General features: G+C 31.1%; 1 protein-coding gene across 2 annotated transcripts; it reads right to left on the reverse strand.

The window, feature by feature from the left end:
- Nucleotides 1–747: 747 nt before the first annotated feature.
- LOC146534597 (serine protease inhibitor 88Ea-like) lies at nucleotides 748–16,400 on the reverse strand. 2 transcript variants are annotated; one of them, XM_085192905.1, is made up of 8 exons: nucleotides 16,207–16,400; nucleotides 5,636–5,937; nucleotides 4,775–4,942; nucleotides 4,367–4,628; nucleotides 4,064–4,162; nucleotides 3,465–3,595; nucleotides 2,238–2,364; nucleotides 748–1,238 (listed from the first exon to the last, which is right to left on the reverse strand). In XM_085192905.1, the coding sequence occupies exons 2-8, from the start codon at nucleotides 5,933–5,935 to the stop codon at nucleotides 1,078–1,080; spliced, it is 1,248 nt and encodes a 415-aa protein (XP_085049031.1). In that variant the 5' UTR covers nucleotides 5,936–5,937; nucleotides 16,207–16,400; the 3' UTR covers nucleotides 748–1,077. The 2 variants fall into 2 exon arrangements, with proteins under 2 accessions (XP_085049031.1, XP_085049030.1); XM_085192904.1 differs by lacking the exon at nucleotides 16,207–16,400 and adding an exon at nucleotides 13,132–13,273.
- Nucleotides 16,401–16,757: the final 357 nt, after the last annotated feature.

A 16,757-nucleotide genomic window follows, 5' to 3' on the forward strand; every position in this document is an offset into this window, starting at 1 on the left:
TGCAAATGCTTGTTAAAATATTTAAACAGGCGTTACTGATTATTAGAAGCACGCGAACTTTCTAAATATGATGGGTCGTCAAATTTATCGTATGAGATTTTCTACTATATCATTTTACTTATTAATTGAGGTCACACACTGTAGTTGAAGGGTCACTATGTTAAGCATTATAAATTTAGTTATTCGTATCTAAAGTGAAGGTAGAAGGTAGCAAAAAGTAATATTTGAACTAGATACGTTTCTAATGAATAATTATGGATAAGAAATAACTTAGCATTAATGACTGAGTAACATCATATTACGTTCGCGTATGTTTTGTAAACGCGACATGCGGGTTCGATTCCCACTCGAGGAAATGTTTAATATTTTAATTTCTTTGCTCTGATGTCGATGTAGCGCGGCCTTGAGTTCTCTAAATTCGGCGGAAAGGGAGAGCGGAGTGTCTCAACCCTAGGCTCCCTCTGCCTACCCTACTACATGCGGGATACAGCGTGAATTTAAACAAAACATATCCCAATATATATGTATGTTGTCAATTATATATGCTATTGTTCAAACAATTTTACTTTGTCTTTTTCCAATTACTGAATTACATTTTAAGCAAGTAGAAAACCATAAATAAATAAATTTCTTTTAAATATTAAAATATTTATTACAGGGAGACAAATTCAGTCAATACATTTTAAGGTAGGAATCATTCCCTGTTAGGATGATATATAATAGTAGTACGAATGAAACAAGATGAAATTAATATAAATAAAAATATTTAATTAACGTTATAAAATGTGATCTTTATTTGTATATTATTTTTAATAATTACCTTCTGATAAATTAGATTAAAATCTTTTATAACAAAAATAATACATAGTTATTAAAATAATTACTTTAACTTAAAGGAATAAATTAATGTTTAAATTATCATAGTATCGAAAAATTACCTATCATCTACAGTCTATCACATTTTTTAATATCTTTCATAGTATTATTAGATCTGAATATTAAAAAGAAATATAATATTAAAATAGATACAATAATAATCCATAACCATATGTTACGCTGTTATTCTTGTGGACTTTTTTACTTCTTAGGATCCCTGTAGACTCCCATAAAGAGAACGGAATTCGTGGGACGCTCATATATGACGTAGACGAAAGGGAAGTTAGCGATGAAGACGCTTGGCTCAGCGGGCCGGGAAGAACGGAATCCGAATATGGCAGTGGCAGCCGCGGCTACAGTACCTAAAAGAAAATTAATTGCATAAAAGATAAACCAATGAATTCATTAACGAAGTCGTGGTAGTGGTACAAGCGTGTGACTGTAAGCGCCATGGTTGTGGATTCAAGTCCCACTTAGGGAAATGAAGTATTATTTATTAATATACTCAACACGCAATGCCTCCAGAATTCAGTAGAAAGTGGGGGGCAGTGTCTTAACACTAGGTTCCCTCTGCTTCTTAATATCTTAAATTCTTCGCTCTGGTAACAAAGCAAATGCCTCGAAAATATGGCAGAAAGTGGAACGGATAATGCAATCATTGTGACTAAGCATTGGCAAACCTCAATTTGAAATATTCATATGACATGAAGAAATAGACGAGACAAGAGCTTTTACCAAAGTAATAAAACCAAAAACAATAATTTCTAAAATTTTTATCTATTTGTCTGTGCATTTGTACACGATGATCTTAGAAATGGCTGCACTTAATTAAAGACGGTTTTTCCTATTATTAAATTTTCGTAAACTTTCCACAACATTTAGTGGTTGTCTTATTTCGGTTAAGCCACATCTGAAATTAACGTGGACAAACACAGAGATAAACAGACAAATATTTCAAAATTGTTTAGTTTTTGGTTCTTTTGCATTACCTATTAATTCCCATACAATACCACCAATAACGTTTTTTATATAAGTATCTTACATGTACAGACTCAATTACGATCTTATTATAAGTATAGATTTCATTTCTTCGAGTGGAGTGGAATGGAATCGGCTCACAATCTGTCGCATTTACAATCACCCGCTTGTACTATTATCCACGAATCTAGGTTTTTGTTTTTGGTAATGAATAACCCACCACCCAGTATGTATCTCTAAAATAGGCAAAGAGTAAAGGAGATTGTGTCTTAATATTAAGACACACTCTTCTCTACTTCTATAGTCTTCTCTAGTCTTTCCATACTATTCGGGGGATCCATGATGTTATTAAAAACTTCAAGAAACAAATAAAATTAACATACCTTCTTCATCTACTTGTATTTTGGCTTTGTGTACAGCATCGTCGAAAACGATTCCGTGGTCATCTGAGAGAGTGCTGAAGTCAGAAGTGGCGTTGAATAAATCTCCTACGCCAAGCTTTTCCAGAATCTGCAAATAAAATTTGCAATTCAAATATTATGTAAATGAATGAAGAATCAACGAAGAATCAAATGAAGAATCAGTGAAGAATCAAATGAAGAATCAATTTGGATTCCTCTGCACTATTCTTGTTACGAGTATAAAATACCCGTCATTTTTATAAAAACAGGATCGGACGGAAGGAATCTAAAAATAAGACATTTCTTGATTGTCATTGTCTTGTTACCAAAGCTAAGAGAAAATATTCAATGTATTTATCTTTTTTATTACCGGTCAATTTCCTTCGTGTGTTTCCCATACAACGTGACATTGGCGAAATGAATTTTGCTCAACTGGCACGCTCGAAACGCCATATATCAAGAATTCAATTCAATTCAATATTCAATGTTTCTCCGTTTCTCCGAGTGGAAATTAAACCCACAACCGTCGTGATTACAGTTAAATACTATGCTACTATCTATATATGGGCCGTTTATTTTGAAAGTAGTGTAAGTCCATTTTTGGGAAAAATGAGCTATCACGTAATTCATGCTTAATTTAATGTAATTTTTTTATATATAACTAGTCCGTGTTTAATTTCTCAAAAAAATCCCACATTTTGAACAACTTAAAATCGGTCGGTGAATGAAATTGCATAATCATCGATATACTAATCTTTTCAATTTTCTCAAAACAAAAGATGGACTTGGACTATGGACTATGGACTTGGACTATGGACTAATGGACTTACACCACTCTCAAAATAAACGGTCCATATATAAAAGGACTTGTCCTCACTGACTGAGCTAAGACGCACGCACAGCCGTAACCGCTGTGCGTAGAAACGTGACATTTGGACAGATGTCTACTTTCGTAATCTGGACATCTACTAAGAAGGGATTTTGAAAAAATTTAACCCCTTTAGGGTGGAATAGGGGTTGAAAGTTTGTATGGAAAAAAATTTAAATCGCCACCGATTTTTATAAAATTTGAAATTCAGACTCTTAAAAATATTGAATATTGAACACATGTTTCGTGGTTTATTAAAATTCACCCCTAAATAAGCAAGCGCAGCTGCGCGCGTCCGCTAGTATAATATATACTTAAAAAATAAAAAAAAGATATCTTACATTTCTGAGAGGAAGACTTCTCTCGACGGTAAATTTAGGTATTTCTACTATCACCTCGCGACCCATGTAGCTTTCCTCCACTACGGCCGCCAAGCGTTCAGGGGTGAGCTTAGCAATAATGTTGGATAGGCCTGGCAAAAAATATTATGTTAAAAAAATGGTATGAATGTGTAAAATATGATAAATGCTGATAAGAGACTATATTAAATAGTAATATATTTATATACTTTAAATATTCTATAATATTAAAGTCAAATGTTATTACTTATAGAAATTAAGGAAAAAAATAATACTTTAAGTACTTTTAATCAGCTTCACGCTGTATCCCGCATATAGCAGGGTAGGCAGAGGGAAATTAGTATTAAAACATTCCGCTCCCCACTTTCCACCAAATTCTGAAGGCTTTGTATGGACACCAGAGCAAAAAAATTAAAAATTAAATATTTAAATTTCTTTGCGCCACAACTGGCCACAGTAAAAAAAAATCTTAACAAAAAGAAAGCTAAGAAAAAGAAATTATAAGTATTATAAATATATAGCCAATTTAAAAGCAATTGAAAATAAAGAAACCAAGAACAAATTTTTATGACTAAACTGACCTTCTTCTAAGGCGTATGGCGGAAGTAAAATGAACATGCTCATATCATGGCCCTTGTACGGTAATTCCAAAATTTTTGCACCCAATTCGTCACTTACCACTGGAATTTTAAAAATGAATATATTTATAAAAGGTTTTTTTTTTAATTTATTAACTTAAATGTTTTCGCTTATATATCATCCAATTTCTTAAATAATCTCAAATTCTTTTGATATAAAAATAAATGAATGTATTGCTCTAGATTAGTTAAGTAATAAATAAGAACTCTAGCTAAGTAATTACATATAAAAAAAGGTTAAATTACTGTAATGAAATATCCCCTTCTGTCGCATAAACGGTACAAATGTTTGACGAGATTCTGATACGTAGAACGGTTGTTTCTTCGTTCTTTCTGCAGGGAATTTGGAGGCCCATACTCCTTTGAAGTATGCAGCATTTGCCAAAACTAGTTTAGTGGCTTGACTGATGCCGTCCACTGGTATTAGATCTTTAATGTTGTTTTTAGTGACGCGAGACACCCAATCGTTTATTAAAAGACGAGATTCGCCAGGATTGTCATGGAAATTCTGGAAATCACACAAATTACACCTATTAATGTTTATTATTAATAGAAAAAATACATTAACGACATTATATTTAGTATTTTTGTAAAGTAACTTAAATACTAATAATTAATATTTTGTAGAGTAATTTAAATATCAATATAATATACCAGAGCCTCCAGTTCCCCAGAAAGAAGGTCGAGCATACACTGACGCAAGTGTAACTCGTTGTCCACGAACATCTTGTTAGCGTTCGTGAACTCATAGCTGTCGCTATTGTTGTTGAACTCGCGCTCTCCCTTGTCCACCTTGTAAACAGCCAGCAGGTTTACTTTATCCTGTAAATGAAAACCCTCAAATATATTAATTTATTTAATATCCTTAACATTTTCCCTATGACGTTGTTAGAAAAAATACGCGTTATGTTTTTAAACAAAATATTATTGAATTTATTTAAAATTTCTTGAGAATATTGTAATAACTTCGATTAAATCTTAGAATCATCTCTATACATATGTATTACTTATGTATATGAATAAAAATAATATCCAAGTATAAATAAATATCTAAAGGCCGTAGTGGCGCAAGTGTGGCATACGCGTTAAACTGTAAGCGGAATGGTTGTGGATTCGATTCCCGCTCGAGTTGAAAACGCAATGCCAGAGTACGCGGAACACAGCATGAAACTAAAAAAAGTAGAAAAAAGAACAGAAATATGAATATTAATATCAGTTACATGAATAATATAAATAGCTAAAAATTTCGTTTGTATTAATGTTTATTTTTTCTACAAATATTGTAACAAAATAATCTGCTACCTCAGCACACAGGGAATGTGTTCATAAAAAAAATCGTAATTTTTTTGCTAAATAGGCCCCTGTGAAACGAAAATATGATTATAAACATTTTAATATAGATCCTGGCCTATAAGCTCAAGTGCGGCTTAAGCTTTTAATTGTGAATCAAAACTGCTGTAAAATACTACTTTTGAGTTAAATGCAAAACAAAAAAAAATACATATTTTAACTTACCAGTTCATCAGAAATTCGTAATGATTGCTTTAATGATTTTTCAGTTTGTCCACCGGCGGCAAAATAAGCGAGCAGTAACGCGTGGTACACCGAGAATGGTGAAAAGAATATATTGTCATCCGGAACAGCTTTGTTTATTATATTGAAGAGATTTAGCGTAAACTCCAATTGATTTCTGTACAAGCTTGTACGAGCACCAGGATTTAGTTTTTTCTCGCCATCGTTTTTGTAAAAACACTGGCTCTGGACGGATGTCGACAGAGCAAGAAAGAAAATGACCCCCAACTTCAGCATCTTCATTTCTGCAAAAATAAAACATAAGATATTATAAGATAAGATAATAAGATAAGATATAACGTAATAATAAATGCATTATAAATAATTATCCTATCCTATCCTATATCTTATAAAACAAAGTCGCTTTTCGTGTCTGTCTGTTGTTTCTAACTCTTCTTCTTCTAAACCACCCAACGGATTTTGATGCGGTTTTCACCATTAGGTCGAGTATTTTTTGTAGAAGGTTTATATATAGTTTATTATTTGTACATTCTTATGTAAATTAACATAAATACGATAAGTATGTATAAAGTCCTACCCGCTGAGACACTTTGGCGCATGCGCTGCTTTAATGGTAAATACTACATGAAAAAAATGTACTGGAGTATATTGTTCCTCTTAATAAGATCTACAAAAAAGTCCGCGATGGCATATTCGTATCTTTTAAGAATAACGTGTAGTGATCATATTTCTGTCTAAAAATAGTAATTTCAATATATTTTTTATTGTGAGGGATATTTTTCCATAATGGTATTAATCCTTATCCTTTAAAATACTTTATTAAATTTCTACGTTAAACGAAGATAAAATTTGCTTTTTAAACTATTTCGAAATTGCGAATAGTTTTAGAGAAAAACGCATTTAATTATTGACACATCACGCCGTTCACACATCAACTGTATCGAGTCAAGTTTCACTTATCCCTTACTCTCAGCATATAAATAAATATATTAGTTACGTTGGCCATTTAATGTAGATCAAAACTGTCTTTTCTGTTTTTCATTTTAATATGTACTTTAGAAGTTGTTACAATATCAATAAATCCTTGCTGCGAAACACGCCTCGCGACGTTATGCTTATACAAGCGAGTCCGCCGCGCCCGCCTGCCTTACACGCATCGGTGGTTCAGTGCTAGAATGCTCGCCTGCCACGCGGGCAGCCCGGGTTCAATTCCCGGCCGATGCATTCTATTTCATTTTCGTCACAGGCAGCCACGTAGTGCTTGCTTTTCATCAGATACAGAATACCCTCTTCAGCATTAACCACAAGCTCGAAAAAAAAACCCGCCTGCCTTTATAGCAACGAAGATTTATCGTCATTTAACTATCTAAAAATAGTAATTTAAATATATTTTAATAAGTACTTGAAAAGATTAGTAGCACAGATTTAAAATTACGGTACCTACTAAAAAATCCTTGCTGTGTAAAACAATTGGAAAATCCTTATGAAACTACGAAAATGCGGGTTGCATTAGGGTTTAATTAATTTTCACATTATCTTAAGTGCTTTGCAAACATACATTATATGAATAATCCAGTAGGAAAAACGGGCGAAGCCGCAATAGGGTCGCTAGTATTATATATACTACAATGGAGAATATAATACTACTTTTACAATCTAGTAATAAAGAGAACTACTTATAAAAAACTTTCTTACAATGAAAGCTATTTATATTGTTTCTAATTTCTAACTTTCAACACCGTAAGTAATTCTCCAGATAGAAAACAATATACCTATTAGTAGAACCGAAATAATACATTATGTTTTGCTTTGTTATTAAATATTCTTCTTTTATCAGTTTCCCGCTGTATCCCGCACACAGCAGGGTAGACAGAGGGAACCTATTATACAGACATTCCGTTCCCCACTTTCCGCCGAATCCTAGAGGCCTTGCAGACACCAGAGCGAAGAAATGAAAATATTGAATATTTCATTCTCTCAAATGGGAATCAAACTCACAACCAGCCGCGTTTCCCATTAGATAGTCCTTTTATCTATTTTTAGTTGTAGATATATGTGTACCTATAATGGGAAAAATGTTACAGTTAAATACAATGCAGATGTCGATAGCAACAGTTTATTATACAATTGTGCATAATTCTAAAATAGGTATTCGTCATAAATTCTAGTTAATTTGAGCACGGCCGCTCTAACCCTGAGGACGGAGCACATCACGGGAAATCCCAGCTAGCATCGAGTTGTTACGGTTGTTATTGATATTTACGATATTTCATTTTTACGATAAAGTGCGAAGCGTACATATATAATATTTATAATTATTTATGTATATATATATAATTTAGTGACACAAAAAAGTAAAATTGTGTAGTTTAAATTTATTTAATTTTATTTTTATTAATTTATTTCAAATTAATAATTTCATTTGTGGCATTAATTTATTTATTTATAATAAATGAAGCGCAAAGTACTTATAAGGGAATCCCAGTTATAATATTTGGGTGATGACGACAGAATGCTTGGATTTCCCTGCATGCGTCGGCCGCCAGCGCCAGCAGCGCCTCTGATCGCACGGAGAAAGTCAACACGTCACGTCATGTTACACAACAGCCGGACCATAAAGCGTGTCAATACGTATTATGCTTAAATCAAATAAATTATAGATTCTTACTAAGGTAATGCAGCGGTTATTTGAAATATATGGATAAATGTTAGTAATATAAACACATAATTGAATTTAAAAATATATATATTTGTGATGAAAGTACCACCAATAGATAGATCCCTTTCATCAACACATTAAAAAAAGAAATAATTAGAAAAAATAAGTTAAGTCAATCAAGTCTTGGTAGACAAAGAGAACCCAGTCCTTCGTTCTGCCCTTTCTTAACGGCAGATTTTTTTTTATTTTATTTTATTTAAATAAAAAATTCGAGGTAGACTAACGAATATAGTATTTAATTATAATAATTCGTTTATTCTTTAAACAATTACGTTTTCAGGATGCCAGTTTTTATGGAAAATACGTAACCTACTAACCTACATAAGTTATGACGACTATAAATCATTGATTAAAGCAATAATACTTTGAAAGAGAAAAAGGTCATTTTTATGACAGCCCCGTTACAAAATAAACCGTTGCATGCATAATATTGTTTTGATTGAGAATCCTGATTAAAATGATTTGCTTTTTATATGAAAAAGATTAATCACAATTTATTTTAATCACTAGGTATATTCATTTTTTGGTACATACCTAGTATAAAGATTGTTCCCAAGATCTATTCCCCAAATGCATGTAAAAAATAAAAAAATATGTTCATATGTCATTTAAATGGTTACATTAATTAACAATTACTTTTGTTTTTAATTAAAGTAAAAAAATGAAACGTTCCACATAATATTATATTATTATATATAATTATTGCTTTTATAAGCAGCATATTATGTTTTATTTATTAAAAAATTTTTTTTTTATTTCTCTTTGAATATGATAGAGCTATTATGTTTTTTATTAATTTATATATAGTCTGTGCCATATAATTTTAATAAGTTAAACATTTTTTTAAGCAACGAGAAGTTATAATATTTTAAAGTCTAAACTATTCGTTTATTGAATTATGGACGACATTCGGGTCGGTTGCGGTGTTTGTAACACTTGCATAATACAGTGTTATGCTGACAGAATTATAATTAGATATCATCAATGTATTTGACACTACGGCAAGGCATTGTTTGATCTAAATGATGAGGTTTTTACCACAGATGTAGATATATTTCTTAAACACAAATATAGATAATTATTTGTGCTTACATTTAAAAATATTTATGTCTTCTAGAAAATAATTATAACTATCGAGCAATTATTATAAATACTATTGTAGATATGCTTTTTTTGTACTCTATCTTGTTTTTAAAGATAACCAAATGACTAAATAATGAACTTTTTTCTTAATAGTTATAATACCGGTATTTTACTGCTTTTAATATATCTACATATGCTTGATATGCAATCAAGAAGACGCCGTTTGCATTATTTACACTTTGTGTCGGTATGTAGTTGTCTTCAGTTGGTGCTTCCAAAAAAAATACCATCACGATAAATTTACAAAAGATGTACCTATGTAATATGTACCAAAAACGTATAAACGTATGCAACAACGCGGCAATTGGCAATAAAATTCCAAAAATTTACTATTTTGCTTGTTAAAATCGAATAATCACCTATTTGCTGCGTTTACGTTGTGAAAGTAAACATAAATGTAAGCCGGATTTGAAATTCCTATCCAAATTAGTACTTATATTTCAATTTATATATAACATAAGCTTGAAGTAATCTTTGTTTCTTTACGGTAACAAGTATGGGATGCATAAGGAAGCAAATGCCCATTGCACTTTCGATAACTGAACACAGTAAATATTTCATATATATTTATTCTTGTTTCTATCATATCCATGGTATCAAATTCGCAAAAACCAAAACCCCAACATGATATTCTTATATTATGATGGCTAATTACTTTTTAATGACTGTAAAAAATCATGTTATTTCAAAGAAACCATAGTATCATAGAAGAGTCGAATAACGGCCGATACAAACTGTGCTCGAATTGGTAGCATTTTTGAAATATTGATGAGTCAAAATATAAAATTTTCATATTTTAATATAATAAGTAAAGTGATTATATCAGTCACAATTTTTTTTTCGATAAGAGTATACATGTATATCGACAGTCGACAAAATAGCACTCTACCACTAAAAATCACACATTTTCACATAAATATAGGATACGGTCAACAAGTTATGACCACCCTGAAATTAGCTGTAGGTGGCAGTGCAGCTTTGATTTTAGGACTTTTCTTACTTTTTTAAAATTAAAGTTTATTTGACTAATTACGTTATCGAATAATTTCATTTTTACCAATTATATTTATTTCTATATACTATATTGTAAGTATAATATTTATTGCCTGAGAAATTTTAGAATTTTAGAGTAATATTAATATTTTATGTTCAATTTCGTAAATTCTTTTCTTATTATTTTCGTAATGAAAATGTAATTTTCCTAACATAAACCTGAAGGTTTTTATTTTAGTTTTCATTGTTATTTAAACATTGATATCAAATAATAAATTTCGAACACGTAATTTCGACTTACCTCAAAAGATTTGTAGAGCTGTAAAAATTGTGGTAAATGACACGATCAAGGGTAAACGTGGATTAGTGTGGATTTTATGTACATTTAGTTGACGCTACCTCTAAAATGGCCCCATGGCATGTTGGGATCTCAGTCTATATTACTTATTATAATTTGCTCTTTTTAATGAAATGCTCATCATTATTGGTTAGTAGAGTAATGCAAGTACATACATTAAATCATCAAATTTATGCTAATGCTAAAACAAAAATGGTTAACGTTTTTTAGAGGCAAAAGTTGGAAATATACGAATATGTAGAATATATAATGAGATTCTATTATATATTAGATGATAATGATAAGTATCTTTTAATAAACTGATATGATAACTTCCAATAAACGCCGTTACATTCAAGCATCTGCCTCGATTGACACAATTTAATTGCCTTTATGGTGTTTTCACTTATTACTACCCTAGTTCTACACGGGTTTCCTAACACTAAAATATATGTCTCGTATTATTATTTGGTTCTCAATCTTTTTATACATAGCTGATGAGAAATCCCACATTATTACGGCCACCACCCACATTAATAATATGGTTTTCTCATACTCACGTGATGGTAATTTATAAATATATCTTTACATAAAAATAATACGTGATATGTGATGTTACAGACTAGAACTAGTTGCTGATTGCATTTAATATACCTAAGAATAAGTAAGATAATAATAAATAAAAATAAGTACCTAGACAATTCTAATCTTTATATTGAACCTTTTATTATCGTTTAAGTTATTATATAATGTTAGAAATATGTATATAGGTAGGGTAATATATTTATTTATTATTTATTTTATTTTTTATATTGTTATCAAAGATATGAATGTTTTAATCAATGACTATAAATAGTATGTAAGTAACTGTTGACAATTAATGTTTGATATGTAGAAATGTGTTTGAGCCTGTTGTGGTGCAGTGGGACAAGCGTGTGACTGTAAACGCGAAGGTTGTGGGTTCGATTCTAGATCGATTATTACTCGATGAATTATTATATACTAGCGGACGCGCGCAGCTTCGGTTGCTTATTTAGGGGTGAAAGTCTAATAAACCACGAAACGTGTTTATTGAAATATTTTTAAGAATCTAAATTTCAAATTTTATAAAAATCGGTGGCGATTAAAAGATTTTTCCATACAAATTTTCAACCCCTTATTTGCACCCTTAGGGGAATAATTATAGAAAACCGTAAAACACATGTTCAATTAAATATTTTTAAGAGACTCAATTTCAAATTTTATAATAACAGGTGGCGTTTTAAAGATTTTTCCATACTAACTTTCAACCCTTTATTTGCACCCTTAGGGGAAGAATTCTAGAAAACCATGAAACATGTATTCAATTCAATACTTTTAAGAGTCTGAATTTCAAATTTTATAAAAATTGGTGCCGATTTAAAAAAAATCTCTTTCATCCCCTTATTTGCACCCTTAAGGGAATAATTATACAAAACAATGAAACACGTGTTTAATTAAATCTTTTTAAAAATGTAAATTTCAAATTTTATAAAATCGGTGCCGATTTGAATTTTTTTCCATACAAACTTTGAACCCTTATTTCACCCCTTTAGGGTTAAAATTTTTCAAAATCCCTTCTTAGTGGATGTCCAGATTACGAAAGTAAATATCTGTCTAAATTTCACGTTTCTACGCACAGCGGTTACGGCTGTGCGTGCGTCTTACCTCAGTCAGTGAGGACAAGTCCTTTTATATATTTAGATTAATATTTTCATTTCACGTTCTGGTAACAAAACAAAACGCGGCCTTAAGTTCCTCCACTCTCCATTTTCCACTTCGGCGGAAAGTAGAAAATGGTGTGTCTTATCACTTTTGTCTATCCTGCTAAATGCGGGATACAGCGTGAAGCAGAAAAAAAAGGATTTTAATTAAATGGTATACTTACTGCTCTACATTTATCGTATCGTTAGCAGACAACGTTGCTCATTTGCAACGTAACTTAAGTTACGGTAGCCAACCGGCATTTAAGTCAGAAATATAATATTATTATATCGATATTAATGTAACAAAAACTGTTTTTAAATGTAACATGGTTAATAATAAATTAGAAAGCGTAATATATCTACCTAGAACGACTCTCTACTCTATCATGAAATGCATATAAAAGTAAAAGTACCTACTAATTAATTATCAAGCAATATTAACAAGATGAAGTAAATAAATAGATTCACAAGTATATTTTGTCATAAATATATATACATATAAAAAAGACAACAGTTGTATATTAAACATACTAGCTATACATAATTAAAAAACATAACTTACCGTTCCTCGGACGTCCTCGTTTAACACAGTAACAAATAAGTGGTCCTCAAAATTAAAGTAGGTTTTGCAAAATCCACTGGACAAAAACTATATTAATATTAAATAAAGGTAGAATTTGCAGAACGATATCGTTATTTCATTTACGTAGCGTTGTTATGCACCGAGACTCTAAGACGGACTGAATGAGGGGCAGCCGCTATCCTCTTTTATGTTAGTGGTAAACTGGTATCGCTCGAGCTCGGACCTAACGCTATTGCTGATGCGATTACAATCTTTGACAAGGCTTTTTTTTATTCGTATGTAGGTTTCCGTTTTTAGAATATCATTTATATGGGTTATATGCTCTGTTGTACAATGTAGAGATTTTGGTTTTAATATAACTTTATTATATTATCCATTTTTATGTGATCGATTGGTGATGGACGACGTATATGTTATTCATTAAATGAGAAATTATACTGAAATCATTTTTTTAAAAAGAAACCATTTAATTTTAATAAAAGTATTAAATATAAAAAATGTTAGTAAACGACGTTGAATAAACACATATTATAAAGATTACAAACACAGTACTGACTCATAGTAAAAGACAGAGTCCTTACTTTGAGTGGGTTTGAGATATAAAATTTAAGAAATTATAAAAAGAGCTCGAATGGACAACGGCGTGAAAGTTTGTCTTTACAGACTGAACAAAGCCTCGAGTTCAACTTAAATGTAGGTTAAGTGAATACACGCATGGTTTCCAAGAAATATTGAAATAGTAGAAATAAATTAATTTGACTCCTGTTGTGGCCACATGCGTGTAAATGCGACAGGTTGTGAGTTCGATTACTACTCGAGATTCGACTACTACTAATTAAATATGGTAACGAGACATATCGCGGCGACCGGAGTGACTTAGCACTAGTTTCCCAGGTTCCCTTTGCCTTCCCTTCTATGTGCAAAATAAAACATTAGGCTAAATATAATAATAAAATGAGATAAATTGAAAATGTCTAACATTTAAATGTCTTAAATGATTCTATCTAGCTGTAATAGGTGCCTACTACGTACAGGTAGACGTCGATTATCATCACACAAGTGTGTAATGGAATAACTTGTAATATTTTCTCAATGATTTGAAACATAAACGATTTATATATTTAATCTACAAATATATCAATAATCTATGTAACGTTCTATCTATGTAATCTATGTAACGTAATCGTTGTAATATAGGATAAAGTGTAAATAAAAGAAAAATATATTCTTTTATTTACACTTTATCCTATATTATAGGTAAATTATAGTTAAATTTTTAAACGACGTATCGTTGAATGAATTGTGTTTTAATTAATTTTATTTATATAGACCACCATAAAAATCGACATAATTATGTAATTAAAAATAATTATTTATTCGTACAAAAACACATTTACTTATATAAATTTTGTAGGTATTCGTATGTATAATTAGTATGACTAATATATATTTAATGTTACAGTTTTGACCTTAGTACAATGTCAGTGGAACGCATCGGCTTAGAAAAGTTAGAAAGTAAGCGATATTCGCATTTCGCATGATTGATCTATTGTTGCTCTATTATGACCGTCTTAGGATTAAACGTGGCCTTATTGCAAATACAAGATACCTGCTGAGACCGATATCTAAAATTCTACTTACTATAGAGAAATTGGTCAGTAGGCTATCAAAGAAATCGTTTAAAAAAAAAGAGAAATAAAAAGCAAACGTTTGAAGAACATATTAATGAATCACTTAGTAAAAATTAAAGAAAATCTTCCAATAAAAGCTTTCCACATTGTTCGGGAAAATCTCTTTATGCTTTGGCTTTTCCCAATACACAGACAAAAACTCCGTTGGCGTCATAAGCTCCCCACAAGATATATAAATAATTCTTCTATATATGCACAATGCACATCTAAAGCGGTAGATTACCTACTCGAAGCCATAATTTACATATATTTATACTTTTTTCATATTATTCGTATTATTTCTTTGTGAAATGAAGCTATTCTAATGGTTTTTATTTGGTTTTTACTTTATACGCTGCATGGTCTGTACTTTTTTACTACTTTGATATATAGGGTGGTACTCAATCGACGGATCAAGAGTGGTCCTCTTTGCCTATCCATTTCACCCCTATGAATGTTCAGGGATTTTCAGGGGTTCACCAGATATTAGGGAAATTGTGATTTTTTGGAAAAAATAGGTTTCTTGAAGAGAATTGGCAAACAATCTGACTATTGGCTCTGCGCTCATGATTCGAGGTTTCGTACCTTTTAGGTAAAAAAGGAACTCTTATAAGATTACTTTGTTGTCCGTCTGTGTGTCAAGAGCCTTTATCTCAGGAACGCTTAGAGAAGTCGAGTTGAAATTTAAACCATATACTTAGATTTAGGGTCACTTGATTTTCTGAAAAAATGGTATTTGTAAATTTACTTTTTAAAAAGATATGGTCATTTATATCGCAAATGCGTATTTCAACACTATAAAGAGATTCAAAATTAATAGGGTACTTCTGATTGCCCTAGTATTATGAAATTTGGCAGGTAGCATCTACAGGTAGTACTAGTTCAGAAAAAAATCTGAACCCATACGTTTGTGGTTAAATCCTAAAAAAATTGCCTAGCCAAAGGCGGGCAAAATTTGGAATTAGAGCCCTAGTTCAAGTGAGGTATCAGATGAAAGGGCTTTGGCCAACCTAAGGTTGAATTTGAAGAAAAGCTCGAGACCTCATATTTTTATACTTGGTGAGCCAGACTTGCGCATGTCCGATTTTTTTCTTCAACATACCATAATAATAGGCATGCGTATCAAAAATTCAAAAACTACCGGTCTACAAATCATGGAAATAATGTAAAAATAAAAAAAAAATAAGAAAAAAAGGAGTTTGTAGCGAAAAAAATGACTGGGGATTTTTTTTCCAGCACAAATTTTTAACACTACTTAGTTATTAGATAAGAGCTGCTTAAAAATATAATCATTACAATAAATAATTATTGTTTTAATAGAAAATATTGAAAATATCGTAATATAATTTATTTTTAATGAAGAGAATAATAAATAAATCCATACCACAAGTGAAGCGTGTGTACTTTTCGTACTTCAAGAAGGTACTCTTGATGACTGATAAATAATTCTCTGAAATAGATTAATTTAGTATTTGTAAGTAGTGAGTAGGCAACCGTAAGCACCGTAGATAAGAAGGTTTCAATTCCAATACACTGCGTTACACTACATTCCAATATTACTTGACACGCTTGTCTCACTAAATACTGTCGCAATACTACCATACAAAGTTTACTACTTATGTCTTTGTGTTTATTATGTCGTCACTCACCATTCTTTTCTCACCATGTATGTCGTCATGGGCGTAGGAATGGTGGGAGAGTGGTTACCCCAGTATTTTTAGTAACAAAAAATTTAAATGGAAATGTAAGGAACAAAAAGGTCACAGCTCAAATCCAGAAAGTTTGACAAATATTTTTTACTAAATGATTATTATTTTAAATTTGAAAAAAATCTGCATTTAAATACACAACTGAAACGTAAATGACCCTGAAAACATGTCTCCAGATTCGCTCACGGTGTTCATTTTGTGCAAACCACAGATAATATAAGCATAT

This window comes from Heliconius melpomene, chromosome 11, assembly GCF_056956725.1.
Source record: "Heliconius melpomene rosina isolate 202511_hmr_F chromosome 11, ASM5695672v1, whole genome shotgun sequence".
Taxonomy (NCBI): domain Eukaryota; kingdom Metazoa; phylum Arthropoda; class Insecta; order Lepidoptera; family Nymphalidae; genus Heliconius; species Heliconius melpomene.

What these genes read in the sequence shown, in the direction of transcription:
- LOC146534597 (XM_085192905.1), bottom strand. Translation starts at nt 5,935, where the DNA reads ATGAAGATGCTGAAGTTGGGGGTCATTTTCTTTCTTGCTCTGTCGACA. An exon ending in GAAGGGGATATTTCATTACA is followed by an intron (nt 4,163 to 4,366) that starts GTAATTTAACCT and finishes TTAAAATTCCAG; the next exon opens with TGGTAAGTGACGAATTGGGT. An exon ending in AATACAAGTAGATGAAGAAG is followed by an intron (nt 1,239 to 2,237) that starts GTATGTTAATTT and finishes ATTTTCTTTTAG; the next exon opens with GTACTGTAGCCGCGGCTGCC.